General features: G+C 50.7%; 1 protein-coding gene across 1 annotated transcript; it reads right to left on the bottom strand.

The window, feature by feature from the left end:
- Positions 1-15,616: 15,616 nt before the first annotated feature.
- Positions 15,617-17,129, bottom strand: LOC127341716 (probable 2-oxoglutarate-dependent dioxygenase AOP1). The gene is made up of 3 exons (XM_051367647.2): positions 16,606-17,129; positions 16,170-16,515; positions 15,617-16,077 (listed from the first exon to the last, which is right to left on the bottom strand). The coding sequence occupies exons 1-3, from the start codon at positions 17,034-17,036 to the stop codon at positions 15,826-15,828; spliced, it is 1,029 nt and encodes a 342-aa protein (XP_051223607.1). The 5' UTR covers positions 17,037-17,129; the 3' UTR covers positions 15,617-15,825.
- Between the last annotated feature and the right edge of the window lie 569 nt (positions 17,130-17,698).

Here is a 17,698-nt window from a genome sequence, read left to right as displayed (position 1 = left end):
AATTCTAATAGGGGTGCTACCCTGGGCCGTTACGGTCTAAAAATGCTTCCATTTGCATCACATACACATAAAAACTTTTTTCATGCTTCCAACGCCAACCAAACGAAACCAAACAACTCTCATATATGAATAACAAGTAAATATTCAGAGAGCTATTGAAACTCAAATAAATGTAAAAGTGGAGCGTGTCTCTCTCCAACGCAAAATGCATAACAGTGGAGCGTGTCTGACTCCAAAATAAACATGTAAAACAGCGGAGCGTGTCTCACTCCAAAGTAAATATGCAAAGCGGTGGAGCGTGTCTCACTCCAAAGTAAACATGAATGATGGGATCCAACTTTATTGGAAGTAAACACATATCAAAAAGTAAAGACGCTCCAAGGATAGACGTGTCCAGATCCACCATCTACCAGCAAAGCCTCCGACGCTATCACAGGCGGAAGGTCCAGCCCTTAGCATTCCGAGAAGGAGACCTAGTGCTCCGGCTGATCCAACGGACAGTCGGACAGCATAAACTTTCATCCCCGTGGGAAGGTCCCTTCATCGTGAGCAAGACGGTGGGAAACGATTCCTACTATCTCATAGATGCCCAAGAGGCCAAGAAAAACAAGCCGGACATGGCTGACGAGGAGACTAAATGTCCCTGGAATGTCAACTTGCTCCGCCCATTTTACACTTGAGGAGAGGAATCGTATGTATCCCTTGTATCTCTTTTGTAACCTATACTAATGAAAAAGCTTGCGCCGAGTGCGCCTGGTACCAACGATTTTTTCGCGTACGTTACTGCTTTCGCCGATTGGCTTGAGCCCTCTCACTCAGCCGGATTAGTACCGTGATTCGGCTTCCGGACAGCTAGCTCCCGAACCAGCAGCAGACCGCAACCCGACTGACCGACTGGTGGGAGTAGATGCTTAAGGAGCCGGCACGCGAAAAACGACTAAGGGAAAGAGCAAAAGTGACTCGACCCTTGTCCAAATTTTCATGAAAGCACCGGCATGTTCAACTCGGCTCGTTCGACTGAAGTATTATCGGCCTCACCCAGCGGCCCGCTCTTGATCCGGCTACAGACCGCAACCCGGCTGTTTGATCTGCAAGAGTAAAGCCAAAGAGTGGGGCAGATGAGAAAAAGCAAAAAAATGGGGGAAAACAAGCCGGAGCACAAATGATTAACAAACACACTAAAGCGTGACTTCATAAAAAGGATAATAATATTGTCTTACACCTACACGCGGCATTCCGGGGATTTAACGATTGTCTTTGGCAAAAGTAAGCAAACATGCAGGAAAAGTTTAAGCACCGTCTGGAGGAGGACCAGCCGGGGGAACATTGGAGCCGGCTGGCGGATCCACCTCCGCGTCCGCCATGTCTTCATCTTCGGCTTCCTCCTCCTCCTCCTCTTCAGGCGGATTCGGATCCTCAATGAAGCTGCCCTTGTTGACGAAGTCGGCGATGGCGCAGGTCCGGGCAAGCCGGAAGGTCTTGGTCTCCGGGCTGAGCTTTTCTTCCACGCCGACTCGCCGATGCTCCAGCTGGTTGAGGTTCACCTCGTCGTACCAGGAGAGCACGAAGGAGAGGGCCATGTCGGCCCCAACACGCGCAGCTGAGTCCTTCCAGTCGAGAAAGCGGTCGGGCGCCTTCTCGAGCCACTTGATCAGGTTAGCGAGTTCGCCCGGCAGCGTCTCCGTCGGCCACAACAGCCGGTACAGCTCCTCCGCCGCCTGCCGAAGCTCGTAGCCCAGCATGGTGATCGGCTCAACGCGGGCGGCCATGGAAGCCAAGTAATCATCCATGGAGAAGTGCGGCGAGCTCTCCTCACCGCTAGCCGCCCGGCGGGCATCCTGCGCCCTGGCGGCCGCGTCCAACGCCGCCTGCTGCGCTTCGGGAAAAGTCGCTGCAAAAGAAGAATGTTAAAAGCCTGAAAATCCGACTGACATCAGCCGGCAGGTCCATGCCAACGGTATCAGCCGGAAGCCGGGGAAAGGACATAAAAATGCAAAATTTCGAAGTCTATAAAGGCAAAGTCTAGCGGCAGCCGGCAAGAGAACACCACCTGCCACCAGCCTGAAGATGGAGATTTTGAAGATAGAAAAGCCTGGAGGCAGCCGGCGCGCAAACGCCACCCACCGCCAGCTGGAAGCAGGGAAACGTTCAAAGTTTTCCAGCTGCCGGTTACCAACAAATTCTTGCTGGAAGCCGACAGCCGGAAGCCGACAAGAGGACAGAAGAAAAGTGATGAACAACAAGACTTACCCGCCAAGCCGCGGTCGAGGGCGCTGATTTCCGCCACCCAGCGTTTGGACGTGGCCGTCAGCTCCTCCGACTTGGAGTTCACCTCCTCGCGAAGCCTCCGGCACTGCCCGTCCACCTCATTCAGCCGCCTGCTGAGGTCATCCACCTTCTCCTTCTCAACTTGTTTAACGGAGTCAAGAGCGGCGAGATGGTCAGCTTCGAGCCGACGCAGACGCGCCAGCTCCCCCTCGGTCTCCTGCGCCTTGACGGCCGTAGCCTTGACCGCCTTCTCGCTCTCGGCGCACTGCGCGCGGGCGGCACGAAGGTCCTCCTCCAGCTGAGGGACGCGGGCAGCAGCTGCTGCAAGCCGTCAAAACAAAGTCGTCAGCCGGCTACAACAAAAGAAAGAAGACTATTGTAAGGAAATAAATCTTACCTCGGGCAGCCTCCAGCTCGCGGGCCATGTCAACACGCTCGCCTTTCGCCTTGTGGTACCTAGCCACAAGCCGGTTGTACATGGCAGTGCGCTTGTCCGTGACCGACTGCGAAAGAAGTCGAAGATCAGAACATAAACGAAACCCAAGCCGACCACATAGCAGCCGGCCTGCGCCTCAGAGGGCTACTAAGACCATATCAAGTTGCAAAAGGAAAAGACAGAAAACTTACCCTGTTAAGCCTCTCAACCCGCGTCAGGCGGTTTTCGGCTTCGGCGGCGCTGGTGTCGAGGGTACTCCCCGGCAATGCCCTCCGTAAGGGGCTTAGGGTAGATGGAATCCTGTAGGCTGACATGAGACATCGGTTATCAAACAAGCGAGGAGAGCGATTTACCCAGGTTCGGGGCCCTCGATGAGGTAAAACCCTTACGTCCTGCGTGTCTGATCTTGATTATGAAAATATTGGGTTACAATGGGGTGCCGAAGGTTTCGGCTGTGATCTCGTCGAGAGACTAAGTTCCGTAGGGACCTAGCTCTAAACTTGCGGTGGCTAAGATTACTAAGATTGCGTGTGTCATCGACAGTCTCTCTCCTGGCCCTTATATTAGGAGCCAGGTCTCGAGAGATCTGTCCGGGTACGACTAGGTTACAAAGGGTCCTAGTTCTAAACCTTTCTTGTAGTGCAATATTAGTTACCCGAAGGGTAATGCCCACATCAGTAGCCCCCGAGTGCTTGACCGAAGATACTTTGGGCAGGGACTAAAGCATGTCTTCTGTCGAATATTCATCTTAGTTGATAAGTCTTGTCCTTCTTATAACAACATCGTCTTCTTTTATCAGGTGCACGTTCAGCGCTTCCGATGGGAGTAGCCCCCGAGTCTAGGTACGAATGCTTGCAACCGTGCGTAGACTCAAGTTGTACTACTCGAATATTTCCCTTCTGCCAAAGTTTTCTCCAATTCGCTATGATCATCCGATATTTCTCCTTGTATCGGGTCTTCATTTCTTTCAAACAAGATTTAGTACGCGAGGGATACTGAGTAATGTGCCCAATTTGTACCGGTTAACTGCTGATAGCAAAACAACATCACTCTACACGGAATCAAGTCCCCGGGCATGATTCTGGGCCGCGCAAAAAACCTTCAAGAAAGACCCGCTCTGTTTTAATTGCATGGAACGCTCTAGTTTTCGCTGTTGTTGTTCTACGAGTGTTCTAGTACTGCGTTTAGCTCTTGTTCTTTCACTTGAATTTTGTTAAGAGCTCGTTAATATTTTTTATTTGTGTATGATTAGCTCTCTGGTCCATAATGTATTTCATCTCCGAGAGCCATTTCAAATAAGTTGATTGGTGTTTGATACGAGTAAAATGTTTCATGACTATAGCGATGCAAAATGAAGCTTGTCTAGACCGTGGCATAGACATTAGCATATCATGTCTGATGTTATTCTTATTATATGCTTAGTATTTATTGTTGTAGTATAACTTGTCTCAAATGGCCGAGAGTGCATAATGCGTCATTGAAAGAATCATGTATTGTTTCCATCATAAACTTGATCGGACGGCACGGACCACAACCGATCGGCTGCGCGCGATTGGTCAACCGAACCGAAGCGCTTTCCTTATGCTGAATCGATGTTATTGGTTTGAGATTCTAAATGTCGATTTGTTTTGTATAAGCTTAATCAAAGTTTATGTGGTACATCACCTCTTTTTTAGAATTTTCTAGAATGTAGAAATATGATTTTTTCCATTTTGTTTAAAAAAGTATGAGTGGTGTTCGTGTGAACCGAATCTCCACTCGTCTAAGGGCATCTCCAGCGGCTGCGGCGCGACGCATTTTAGCGTCCGCGCGCATCCGTTTGCGTCGATCCTTTTGGTCGAAATCGACCGCGCGTCCGTTTGCGTCGGGGGTGGTTCCAGCGGCACGACGCATTTTAGTAGGATGAATCATTTTTTAAACATGAAACATAATTTACATACTTAAAATATAAAAAATAAACCTAAACGCCTACTGCTCGTCGTCCCTGTGCTGCTCCTCGTCGCTGTTGAGCACGATGAGCTCCGGTATGACCCAAGACCAGTTGCCATCCGGGGGAGCGTACGCCGGGCGCGCCGCCGCCGGTGCTCGAGGTTGAGGAGGCTGCGGCTGTGGCGGCGGTGGAGGCGCCCAGTGCTGTGGATGTGGCGGCGGTGGAGGCGCCCGGTCTTTGCGGGCCGTGGCGGCGGTGGAGGCGCCCGATCTTTGCGGGCGTGGCGGCGGTTCAGGCGCCCAGTGTGCTGCGGCTGTGGCGGCGGTGGCGGAGGCGCCGCCGACTCGAGGAGCGCCTGTCGTAGTGCTTCATCCACCGACAGGCCCGGCGGCATGACGGCGGTGGCGTAGCGGGGCAGCGGCGGCTGCACAGGCGCGTCGTACTCGGAGACGAGGACGACGACCTTCGCCATCTCGTCGTTCGTCATGTTGTCCGGGAAGTCGAAGTTCCGGCCCTCCGCGAAGGCCTGCTGCCATTCGTGGAAGACGACAACGACGTAGTCGTCCTTCACCTCCTCGCTATGGTACGCGAGCGCCTCGACGTAGTCGTCGTCGTACACGGCGTAGGCTTCTTCGTCGTCGTCCTCGCGGTCGTCGGCGTCGTTGTGCTGCGTCTGCTGACGTCGCGTCCGCGCCTGCTGACGACGAGCCGGCGGTGCAGGGCCGAAGGGATAATCCCTATCGCCCATGAAGCCTGCCCTTCGTCTCCTGTCCGTCTCCGTGGACAGGTATGTACGCCAAAGCTCTGAGTCGATGGCGTACGCCGGATCGGCGCGGAGGTCCGCCGGCAGATACAGCCTCCTGCGCCGGATCTCCGCGGTTCGCTCAGGCTCACGCGCAGGTACTGGAGGGATGGGCACCCGGCGGCAGCTGAGCCGCCAGCCGCCAGACAGCTGCATGCCGGACCACGCATCGTCGCACGACATCCATTTGCCGTGCATGAGTCTCCCCAGCGTGACGGGGAGCGGGATCTTGTTGGTTCCGCTGCCGGAGGCCTCGAAGTCGTTTTTCTTTTCCATGGCGCTGCGGCGGTGGTGGTGCGAGTGGAGGTGTGGTGTGGGCGAACGAGGGACGCGGCCGGTGGACTTTTAAGGGCGGCGCAGAAGCCTAGCCGCCGCTCGCCAGTGCGCTCGTAGAACAGGCAGCCGGCCATTGATGGCGAAGACTGCGGCGCAGACGCGGAAACGCTGACCGCCGAAGCGATGCCCTCGGTGCAGACTCGCTGCCAGGCGGGCCCGGAGGAGACACGAGCGAACACTTTGCGCATCCGCGGAGACGCGGGTTTGTGTCTCCGCGGACAGCCCGATCACTTTGCGTTGTGCCGCTGAAGAGGATGCCAGACGCATTTTCGATCAAAGCAGCTCAGCGTCCGTTTGCCTTGCGCCGCTGGAGATACCCTAAGCTACACAAAAGTATGAGTGGTGTCCGTGTGAACGGAATCTCCACTCGTCGAAGCTCAAGCTGCTTTGCGCACCATCAGGGTCTCTTTCGGTTGTCATGAAAATGGCAAAGCAGGCCATATATTTTGAAGTGTTTTGGTTGAGCCATTTTGGGGCTGGTGTTTGAATGCGGTGGCGTGGACAGCAGCAGTGCCCCAATAGGCCAAGATGGCGTGGAGGCCCCCCGCTGCTGCTGGTTCCTTGGCAGCGAAGGGAAGTGGCTGACGCGGTAGAGTAGGACGTGTCGCGCAAGCGGTGAGAAAGAAATCACGAGGCGAGGCGAGGAGAAGTTTTTTATATATTTATATATATATTTGAGATGAGGAGAAGGTTGATGCGATGGAAGCTGCCGTGGCGTGCTGAGCGCTCAATGCAACGTGACACACAGGCCAGGCCAGGGTAAGGTAGCAAGTAGCTCTGCTCGCTTTAACCCAGTCATCGCATGCAGCAGGCTAGCGACAGAGCCTGTCTGTCAGAACGCCGGCCGCGCGAAATTACCAGCGCACCCCCGCCTCGGCCGGCGCCCAAGTGAAGAGATTGCCCGGGGGCAAGACAAAGCCACGCGCCCAGGTGAGGCCGAGAAAAAGGCAGAAGCGATTCAATGCCTCTGTCCTGCGCCCACCCCACAACCCTCTTTTTCTACGTCCGTCCTGCAAGCTGCAATGGAAGGGACCCACCCCACCTCTGCTCAGCTTTGCGTTTCTTTCTCTCTTTCCACTTTTTTCGGCTGGCGGGCGAGTAGGCCTCCTGCATGCTGCGCCGCGTACTTGCCTGCCACAATTATTTTCTCAACTCTTTTTGGGTTCGTGGCGACTGTGCACTCTACTCTATCCGCTAGTACTAGTAGGACTCGTGGGTAGCGCCTCGTGGTGTCTCTGCCTGCCCAGGGCCGTACGTACGTGCTGGACGCGGATTCAACGCGCCTCGTCCCGCCCGCCCGCCCGCCCAGCGGCGACTAGGACTGACCACTCATCACCACGCTACCCGCTAGCGCAGCTTCAAGTGAAGTGATTGAGGGCTGCCTTGCGTGACACAGTGCCGATACACAAAACTACTACTCCGTCGCCCGTCGCCTGACTCTCGGCGAGATGAGCTGACCGACAGCTTCTCTCCAGTCCAGTGACAGGATTTCCTTCGGATTACTCTCCATTCTCTTGTTCACTGATCGATACTCAGTTCACAAGAAATTTGTTCAAGACAACCATGTTTGCGTGCTCTAGCTAGGGAGTACGTGCAAACTAATGACAGTGTAAGAACATCTCTGACAGAGTCCGTAAATCCCGCCGAAACTGATTTTTTCGGCGAATTTACGGATTCGGACCGAAAGTGACGTAGAATAGCACCCGAATCGGTGGGCCGACTCGTATCAGAAGTTCGGGGGCGGCGGCCCGAGAAATTGGACCGTCGACCCGTATATATACAGGCCGCGGAGGGGAGAAGGGTTCCAAAACCAAACTCCCTCCGCCGCCCCCGCCCCCTCCGCCGCGCGCACGTTTGGACTTCATCTTCAACGACGACGGTGCAGCAGGTGGTCGTCATCACCGCCGCCGAGGCGCGCGCGCTTCCGCCGCGAGGAAGCGGAAGCCGTCCGTGCCGTGCGCGAGTACGAGGCCGCGCAAAAGGAGGCGGCCGTCCGCCGCGTCAAGCAGGAGATCGTCGACCTCGACTCCGAGTAGGCCGCCGACGGCGTAGTCTGCCGCGACGCGCATATTAGCTCGCCGCCGGCAAAATTAGTTTAGTTTTGGAGGTGGTCGCCGACGACCACCTCAAATGCAATGTATCTATCGATCGTAGCGCCCGAATTATGCCTAAAATATGTTTGAATTTCAGTTCTACTGCTTGTTTGCGATGATCACTTTACCGGCAAATTTTGAAATCAACATTTTTCGGTTCCGAATACGGGTACTGTTCTGCGCCACACAAAAAAAATGCTTGCTTTTATTTTTGGGAGGTTCGGAAGAATAAAGGCTTTGCTAGAGATAATTTAAGTGTGTAAGCCCTTTTAGTCCCACGACATAGAACGGGCCGTTGGTTCGTTGGTTAGCTCTCCGAGAGCACAAGCTGCCGGCCAAGGGCGAACGTTCGAGTCCTGGTACTCCCGCTGTGCACTTATGGTGTTTCTTCTATACCAAAAAGCCAACGGATGTTAATATCTGGGTTGGTCTCATTCGTTTTTAGATGGCCACAACACGAAACTGTGTTTGCCACTGCGGCGCGGCACGACGGGCTTTGTGGGTATTTGGTAACGGCCAGGCGCAAAGTTTTTCGAACTATCTAAAATAATTTAGATAGGTATAAAAAAAGAATAATACATTAAAAAGGATAATATCCTAACTAATTAGGGTTTCCACCATGGTCTCCTACTCGACTTCCGTCTTCAAGGTCGATGAAAACAATCACCTCCCATGGCTAGGGCCAGGATGACGCCAGAGGAGGTCCATCGGGTCGGCGCTGCTGCAGTAGCAGGTGGAGGCGCCACTAGCACTGGTTCGGGTGGAGGTAGAGGTGACAGGTTGTATCTGCGGGGCGCAACTCGATCTCAAATTTAAGCCACGAATGAATCATCGCGTACAAACAGGTCTGTTTACGTCAACCCGCTAGGCTAGGATTTAGTGTGCGCACGGACACAAACATACCGTTTGCATCGAGCCACTAGAGATGCTCCTAGCGGAGTGTAATAATGAGTGTGCAGTTTTGGGCCCTGAGCACATATACACACTACAATGAAAAGGCATTTAAAAAATTCTTGGAAACAAACATGTCTGCACGTTCTAAGTAAGTGCAAACTCATGACATTACTTGTGCTATGTAATCGAGCACCTTATTTTGTTTCTTTATGCACAGACCATCGAAAATGTCATTTCATAGTGAAGTTTTGCACGTAAGTATTAAATCATACATACCCGCTAACGGAAAATGTGAATAAAGATAACCCAAGTCACTTATTTTTGGACAAAGGCGTCCTTTTCTTTAGTATTTTTTAGAATTTACCGATCATTATAGTATTGTCTCAATAAGTATATGAGGAAGCCCGAGTTATTTTTTTCTTCTACTAAACTGATATGAACTCTAGAAAATCCCAATAAATTGATACTTAGCAAAATCATACTTATATTAAATGAACTCTAGAAACCCGTTGTCTACACGAAACTATAATAATAGTAAGACATCTCACATAGTAAAACACTTCATGAAATATATACGACTTCAATCATTGTGGATAAGTCGCTCAAAAGTACTTCTAGAAAATCTGAAAATGTGCTATCCAAATGATTGAGAACAAAAGAACAACTCACTATACACTAGGGAACAATACATACCAATAAAATGAACAAGAAAAATACACCCGAGAAAAAAGCCTTTGTGGAACTAATTCTCTAAAACGAAAGAAACAAATATTTGTGAACAAAAGAATAACTCAATATACACTAGGGAAGAACAAAGAACATTAGAGGTGACATGGAAAATACACCTAGGAAGAAATACCTTTATGGAACTAATTTTACGAACGAAAGGATCAAATCTTTATGAACAAAGGAACAACAGCGAACATCACATGGAACAAAAGCCTTTGTGGAACCAATTTTCTATAACAATTGGAACAAATCTTTGTAAAAAAAGGAACAGCTCACTTTACACTAGGGAACAACAAATAACATCACATGGAACAAGAAAAATACACCCGAGAACAAAAGCCTTTGTGAAACAAAATTTTGGAAGGAAAGGAAGAAATATTTATGAATAAAGAAACAACTCACTATACACTAGGGAACAATAGAGAACATTAGAGGGAACAAGAAAAATACGACCATGAACAAAAGCATTTGAGGAATTAATATTCTGAAACAATTGGAACATATCTTTATGAACAAAGGAACAACTCGCTATATACTTGGAACAATAGAGAATGCCATAGGGAACAACAAACATACACTTACGTACAAAAGCCTTTGTGGAATTAAATTTTGAAACGAAGGCAACAAATCACTGTACATTAGGGAACAATCAGTGAACAAGAAAAATACAACCAGGAACAATAATTTGGCAAAATTAAGTTTCTAATACAATTCAAATAAATATTTTTGAACGAAGGAACACATTATTATTATTATAGGAACAAAAGGAGAAATGAACAAATAAAAAAAAATGAATTAGTGCTAGGAGGACCTAGACACTATATGATATAGTAGAAGCGGGACCTCGGCGTGAGAATTCCAGAAATTCGTTCCTGACAGGATTCAAACTCTGGTCATTGGGGTGCGCCACTGCAACCCCAACCACTGGGCTATGCCCACGTCCTCAGAAATGAACAAATAATGTTTTGAAACTAATTTTCATAATGAAGGTGAGCAAATCTTTGTTAATGAAGGAACACATTATTATTTATCTCGGAACAAAAAGGTACATCATAGAGAACATAAAGTAAAAATACTTCAGTTTTTTTAAAAAAGTAAAGATAAAATGAAAATAGAAAAAAAAAGTGAAAGAAACATATAACAGTAACATTTGAAAGAAATAAAATGAAAATATTTCTAACTAGATCGTACCTTAGACTAGCCACCAAAACTTACCTACGGACTACAACTATTTTACTCCGTATAAATCTGATCAGTACTTATTTTTTCAATTAGCTAGCTTGCTTGTTCAACTCTCGTACAGATCACAAACTATTCAACTACTACTAGTAGCTAGCAGGTTCTACTTCCGTTCTCCGCAAAAAGAAAAAAAGTTCTACTTCCGTATAGTACGAATGTACCGGTAAATGGGCCAAGCTCACGTTTGAATTCCTTACCGAAACCGAAGCACTGCGGCGGGGTGCTCCTGTTTGCCGACCTGGTCGGCGCGGCGTTAGCACCGCACACTCTGCGTGGCAGCGGTGGATAGCTCGGCCGCGGCCCACTAGGAGGTTCTTTTACGTTTTCTTTTTTTCTTTTTCTTTTCCTGTTGTTTCTATTCTCTTTCTTTTTTTTACTTTTCATAATCCGATTTTATATTTTTCACAAACATGAACATTTTTAAAATAGAAAATTTTCAAATCCAGATTTTTAAATTTTGAACAATTTTTAAGTTTGAATAATTTAAATTTGAACATTTTTAAGTTTGACTATATTTGAATGATGAAGATTTTTCAAATTGAATATTTTTGAATCTGAATTTAAAAAAAAACATTTTTCACTTTTGAAAATTTTCCAATTTGAATATTTTTCACTCTGGAACAATTTTTGTTTGAGAATTTTTAAAATTTGATTTTTATATGCACATTTTAAATTTAATTATTTTAAAACCTTAAGAAAAAAAAGAAACAAAAAGAAAAGGCAACAAAAAATAAAAAATAAAACAAAGAAAGAAACTAGAAACAGAAAAAGGAACAAAGAAAAAATCGTGAACTGGGCCGACCGCGCGCGGGGGTGTGAGGCCCGCGGTATCGGGCGACCTGGTCGGGGTATAGGATTCGCCCCGGGAGCTCCTATACAGCGCTTCTAGCGGGAGCGATCGTGGCTCCGCTCAAGGCATCCTGCCTGGGCCGTTTGTAATACGGCCCAATAAAGGTACTGTTTCTTTCTCTATTTTTTGTTTCAGTTTGATTTTTACCAAAAATTAAATCTAAAAAAGTTCATATTTGGAATAAGTTTGGATTTTAAAATGTTCAAATTTTAAAATTGTTTAAATCTATTTTTTGAATTTAAAATTGTTCAAATATAAAAAATGTTCGAATTTAGAAAAAAATCAAATCTGAAAAATGTTTGAATTTAAAAATGTTCAAATCAAAAAAATGTGCAAACTTTATAAATATTTGAATGTAAAAATGTTCAAATTTAAAAAATGTTCAGATCTAAAAATTGTTCTGAGTTGAAAAATGTTCAAAATTCGAAAAAGTTCAAAAAAATGTTCGGATTTAAAAATTCGAAAATTTTGAAATTCAAGATTTGAAAAAAATTAAAAAACCGGTAAGAAAAATCGAAAAATAACAGAAAACCAAAAAACCAACCAGAAGAAAAAACCAAAGCAAACATGAGAAAACCGCCTAAAAACGGAAGAAACCCTGGGGAAAAAATTACTGCCGCCGTTAATGGGCCGGCCCATCCCGTCGGCCGCTTCTGGCGGGAGCGATTCGGTCCCGCAGTGAGCGGGGAATAGGGATTGCCATTCGCCCCGCAGCGCGCTCGCGAGCACTTTCCCTTCTTCGGGCTGGCTCAAGCGATTTGACTCAACATCGCTAGTAGGTAGCCCATATGATATCTTCCTATGACTTAGGAAGCTGTGTAAATTGAGGAGTAGCTTGTAGTGATAGTCTACATGATTTATTTAATATTTAATATTAAATTTTATAATTTTACATGCTATGACACGGAGTACTATTACTCTCGCCTCATTAATTAATGTGTCACATTAGATTTTAACAACATAGAGTGCACGATACTGGTCTAACTGTGGCTAGTTCTAATTGTGTCGTCGGCCTCAGCTGCTCATTTTGCCAGATTCTTAAATGATCTGCACTAGTAGAAGTGTGGAAGCAGGTTACTGAATACTGATCGGTAGTGACGCGCCAAGGCCAAATCCTGTGGTCGCCTGATCGTAAACCACAATTTATTGAGTAAATTACAAAAAACTACCACAATTCGGGCTAGGATAACAGGCAGTACCTATTTTGCTAATTTTTGCAAAAATCTACAACTTTTGAGGCAACGCGTTACAAATAGCACTAATAGTCATTTGACACAGTTATAACTGCAAATCTGACTAGTAGGGCCCGTCTGTAATGGATGAGTTGGCAGAACACGTGGATAAGGAGCTGACGTGGACACAAGGTTTTTTTTCTCGGTAACATTTTTACCGACGGACAACTTAAAATTCGGTTACCGGAAAATGTCGGAAATATCAAAAAATTTCCGTCAAAGTTTATTCAAACAAATTTGAATCCAATTTTTTTGGATCTAAATAAATAAATTGCTAGGTTAGCTTTTCATATCTGGTTGAGAGATGCAGTGGTACCCGCGTTCTGTTCGTTTGCTACCGGTAAAGGCATCGAATCATAGTCCCAACAAATAATTATTTTTTGCAGCAAAAATAGATTAAAATACACAAAAAGAAAGTTATGACCACAGGTGTACTCGAACCCAATACCTACAGCCAAAGTCATCTGCGACTATGCGTTTGGTTAAAGCCGGCTAGTTGCAAAAAGCATATGTTGTTTCATGCCGGATAATTTCAGAATTATTGATTATATTTATATACTCTGCAAGCTCACCTACTTTTTTTATGAGATGCAAGCTCGATCACGATAGTTAGAGCATCCCCACTCGTTGGCGCTCCCCACGCCCAAATCCGGCGAAATTTTCGTCCGGATTGGAGGAAGATTTGGCGTGGGGGGCAGTAGTTTCCCAGCCGCGTGCCCAGGCGAAGTCGACGATGCGAATTTAAAAAACGGAAACTTGACAAACTTCGGCTAAATTCGGGTGAATATAGACTAAATTTAATGATATTTAGACTAAAACGGGCGGAGTTCATACATAGAGGCCGAATTCGACTATATTTCGAATTCGGCTAGGTGAATTCAAACGCTAATTTTAAAACACGGCGCTCTACATGCCCAAATGGCGGTAGAACACCGTGTAGTCGCCGTCGCCGTCGTCGTCGGAGCCGTCGTCGTTGGCCTTCGGCTGCGCGGCCTGGCTGCTGCTGCCCTGGCCGGCGTCTCCCCACCCCGGGGATGGCTTGTACCAGTCGTCGTCGGAGGACTCGAGGTCGACGACGGGGACAGCGACGCCGGATGGAGGTGTCGCAGACGGCGGTACCGCGCGACATCGTCGTTGGCGGTTGGAGCGGCGCGGGCGGCGAGTTGGCGTGCGGCGGCCAGGTCCGGCGGCCGCCGCTGCTGCTCCGCCTCCCCCGGCGCCGCGATCGCGCTGGCCCGATCCGGTGCGGCGTCGTCGCGCGCTTCTCCTCCTCCATGTCGGCAAGCGACACGGCGATCGCCTCCGCCATCGCGGCCTCCTCCGCGTGCTTCGCCTCCTCCTCGGCGAGCTGGCTTGCGGCGGCGGCCTCTTTCTTCGTCTTCTTCCGGCCGCTCTGCGGCGCGGAAGGCTGTTCTCGGATGACGAGGGCGCCGGCTGCTGCGCCTCTCGGTCGCCGGCGGAGACGCCGGCTCCTTCTTGACGCGCACCGGCGTCGAAGGCGACGACGCCTCCTCCTCTTCACCGGCGCCAAGGATGACCTTGACGCCGATCCGAAGACGACGAGCTGGCAGCCATGCGCCGTGGCTGCGGACGCTTCCCGACGGCGGCTCGCCGATGCCCTCGATGCCGATAGAGGGGGCATCGTGAGCACCGGGGAGTTGCCGCCCTCGATGTGCTCGACGACGGCCTCGAGTGTCCGGCCCGGCGCGCTCCACCACCGTCGGCGGCCCGCGGCGTTGTTGCGCGCAGCGGAGGCGGCGGGCCGTCGTAGGCCGCGCCCTCCCGCTCCCACCGCCGCAGAAGTACGAGTTCCACGCCGTGTAGTTGTCGGGGTGGTGGCGTGGCTCGGCGCGTTCCTCGTCCGTCAAGGTCATCCGCGCCTCCTCGATGGCGACGTCGAGGGCGTGGCCCCGAGGCGGCGGCGGGATTGGTACGCCGCCAGCACTAAGCCGCCACCCGCCGCCGGGAGGCCTCGTGTCCGGCGGGCAGGGGTACCCCGCCTGGTGGAGGAGGTGCCCCTCCCACGCGTGCAGCGACCGGCGGGGGAAGCCGTTGTTGGCTGCGCCGTCGTCGTCGTAGAACGCCATCTTGAGAGTAGAGGGAGAGTGGAGGGAGAGTGAAGCACGGGGTACGCCTCGCGGCGAGCGGACCGGCGTATATAGGCGTGGCTGGCGCGGGGATTAAATGCCGCGTGGATTGCGACGCGTCCGCGGCGAGCTGACCGGCGGCAGCCTTTAGTGCGCGCGGAAGACGATGCGTGCGCGGAAGACGACGACATTAACTCGCCGCGTGGCCGGCGAATGCAGACCGGCGGCAGGCTTTTACAGCGCGCGGAAGACGATGCGATGAGGACGACGATCGGTTTCTCTCGCCGACAAGTTGGGGCCACCAGACGCGCGGGAAGTTTCCTCGCCGTTTCGCGCGCTTTCGTTTTGTCCGGAGTCCCCGAGCGCTCCCCGGGGGGCCGGGGATGTCGTGGGATCGCCGGATGGATTTAGGCCCAAATCCGGACGAAAACGAGGAACCGGGGGCGCGACTGGGCCGAATTTCGCCGTCCGGATGGAAAAAACGCTCGCCGGGGGCCTGTTCGGGGGGACGAGTGGAGATGCTCTTAGCACACACTCTGAACCTGCCTGTCGGTCTCTCAATACGATAGCTCGCAGCGGCGTTCACAGAGATAATATGAGGAGGAAGGCAAGGAAAAAAATGAGAGACTGACAGGAGGGCCCCACGTCCACATCAGCTCCTCATCCACGTGTTCTGCCAACTCATCCATTACTGATTGGTCAGATTGGTCAGATTTGCAATTATAGCTGTGTCAAATGACTATTAGTGCTATTTGTAACGCATTACCTCAAAGGTGGCAGTTTTTTGCAAAAATTAGCAAAACAGGTACTGACCTGTTACCCTAGCCCGAATTGTGGTAGTTTTTTGTAATTTACTCCAATTTATTGATCGGTATAAGTGCGATCACTCACTACAGTAGCTTAGCAGAAGCGACATTAATTACTGCATGTTACATCCCGGCGAAGCGGTGGAGCACGTCGTCGCTGTTGCTGTTGCCGGCGGTGTGCTTGAACCTCAGGTAGTCCACGTACTCGAACGGCCTGAACCGGCGCGGCGTGTCCGCGGTGACCAGCTCCGGCGGCGCATCGACGACGAAGTTCTTGGTCGGCTGCAGGAACACGCCGCAGGACAGCCGGTCCTCCCGCCCGCCGACGGCCACCACCCTGTGCAACGGCGCGTGAACCCTCCCGTTGCTCAAAGCCTGCAGCAGCACATCAGCTCCAAGCTGATCATAATTGCAGTCTGAAGCGTTTGGTATCGCATTGCAGTAGCAGTAGTAAACCAGTGACTGACCATGAGTGCCTGCCCAGCGACGACGAGGAGGGAGTCGGGGCCTGGAGGGCGGACTCTGACCCACTCGCCGCCGTTCCTCGTCCTGAGCTCGAAGCCATCGACGTCGTTCTGGAACAGAACGGTCAGGTAGCTCCCGTCGACGTGGGCGGCGAGGGCGACGGCCGGCTGCTCGTCCGGCGGCGACGTCCCGACGGAGTCCTTGCAGTACCTGAGCATGCGGAAGTTTGCGTCCGTGGTGCCGACGATCTCGTCGGAGCGGTGCGCGAGGCCGTAGCTGTCGATGACCATGGCGAGGATCACACGGGCCAGCCTCGTCATCTCTCCGGACGTCGACTTCAGCGTCTCCCTGGATTACCCAGAAAACAAGATTACGAGCCGTCAGAAAATATGATTACTGGCCAAACTACACTACTATCTGACACGACGAGGAGCTGACAGGAAGCGGTCGTTGCCGTTCGGCCACGCGCGCGTGACGAACGCACGGGCCACCTCGCCGCCGCCGGCGCCGCCCGCATTGAGCACCGCGAACGCCTCGTGCCGGCACGCGGCAGAGTCTCGCCTCTCCATGTAGGGCAGGAGCACCCCGAACGACTTGTACGGGCCGTCCGCGTCGCCGGTTCGACGCTTCGCCTTGGCCGGGAGCGCGAAGAGGCCCGCCATCTCCACCAGCATCCGCTCCCGCAGCTCGGGCGGCACGCGGCGGCGGCACCCGACGGCGACGCACCCGTGCGTCTCCAGCGCGCCGCGGATGAGGCCGGCGCGCCGCAGCCACTCCGGCGTGCCACGGACCAGCGTGCTCGGGTCGTCCCCGTCCAGGTCAACACGCGGAGGGATCATAAGAGCCGGCGCCGGCAGCGAGGTAGCCATGTCTGCTCTCTCTGGTGTATGGAGAGGATCATAAGAGCCGGAGACACCAACATATATGGAACCCCATGTTTCTGAGCCATGAGCCAACGACTCGTGAGCGGTGCCGAACTCCGGTAGATATCGACTGATGGGCGGTGGCCCAGCCGAGCTGGATAGGTTGCGTTTTTCACAAGCTAATTGATGGGTGACTAGTTCTCTACTTCTTAGCCAGATAAAATTGCAATCCATGTTGTAAGGTATGACTAACATGAGTATCGAAGCAAATTTAATGATCTAAATTATTTTTCTTAGTTGCAATCTCTAAGAAGATCTCAGCCGCAACTGAAAAAGTCAGTTACAACCTAACTTATAGCTCATATGCACGATTCATGATGCAATTGAACGGTCTATAACTTGATTGAACACGAATTTTCCAGGTAGCTAAAAAATAGCAAATCCCCTCCAAACGCCAAGAGGAAGGCGTTGCATGGCACATGGAATACTCCTACGACTCTGGAGGCGTCATCCTGCATCTCCCCTGCGATCGCTGAAGCCTGAAGCTCTTCCCCTGCCTGGAGACGTTTTGACATCGCTGGACTGAGGGTTTTGGAGATCCATGGAAAACTGTTAGAAAACGCTTTCTAGTTTCTTTCCGCTGCTACAACTTTGCTTTGTTCTCTTGT

The sequence above is a fragment of the Lolium perenne genome, chromosome 3, assembly GCF_019359855.2.
Source record: "Lolium perenne isolate Kyuss_39 chromosome 3, Kyuss_2.0, whole genome shotgun sequence".
NCBI lineage: Eukaryota > Viridiplantae > Streptophyta > Magnoliopsida > Poales > Poaceae > Lolium > Lolium perenne.
This window is presented reverse-complemented; position numbering and strand designations above follow the sequence as displayed.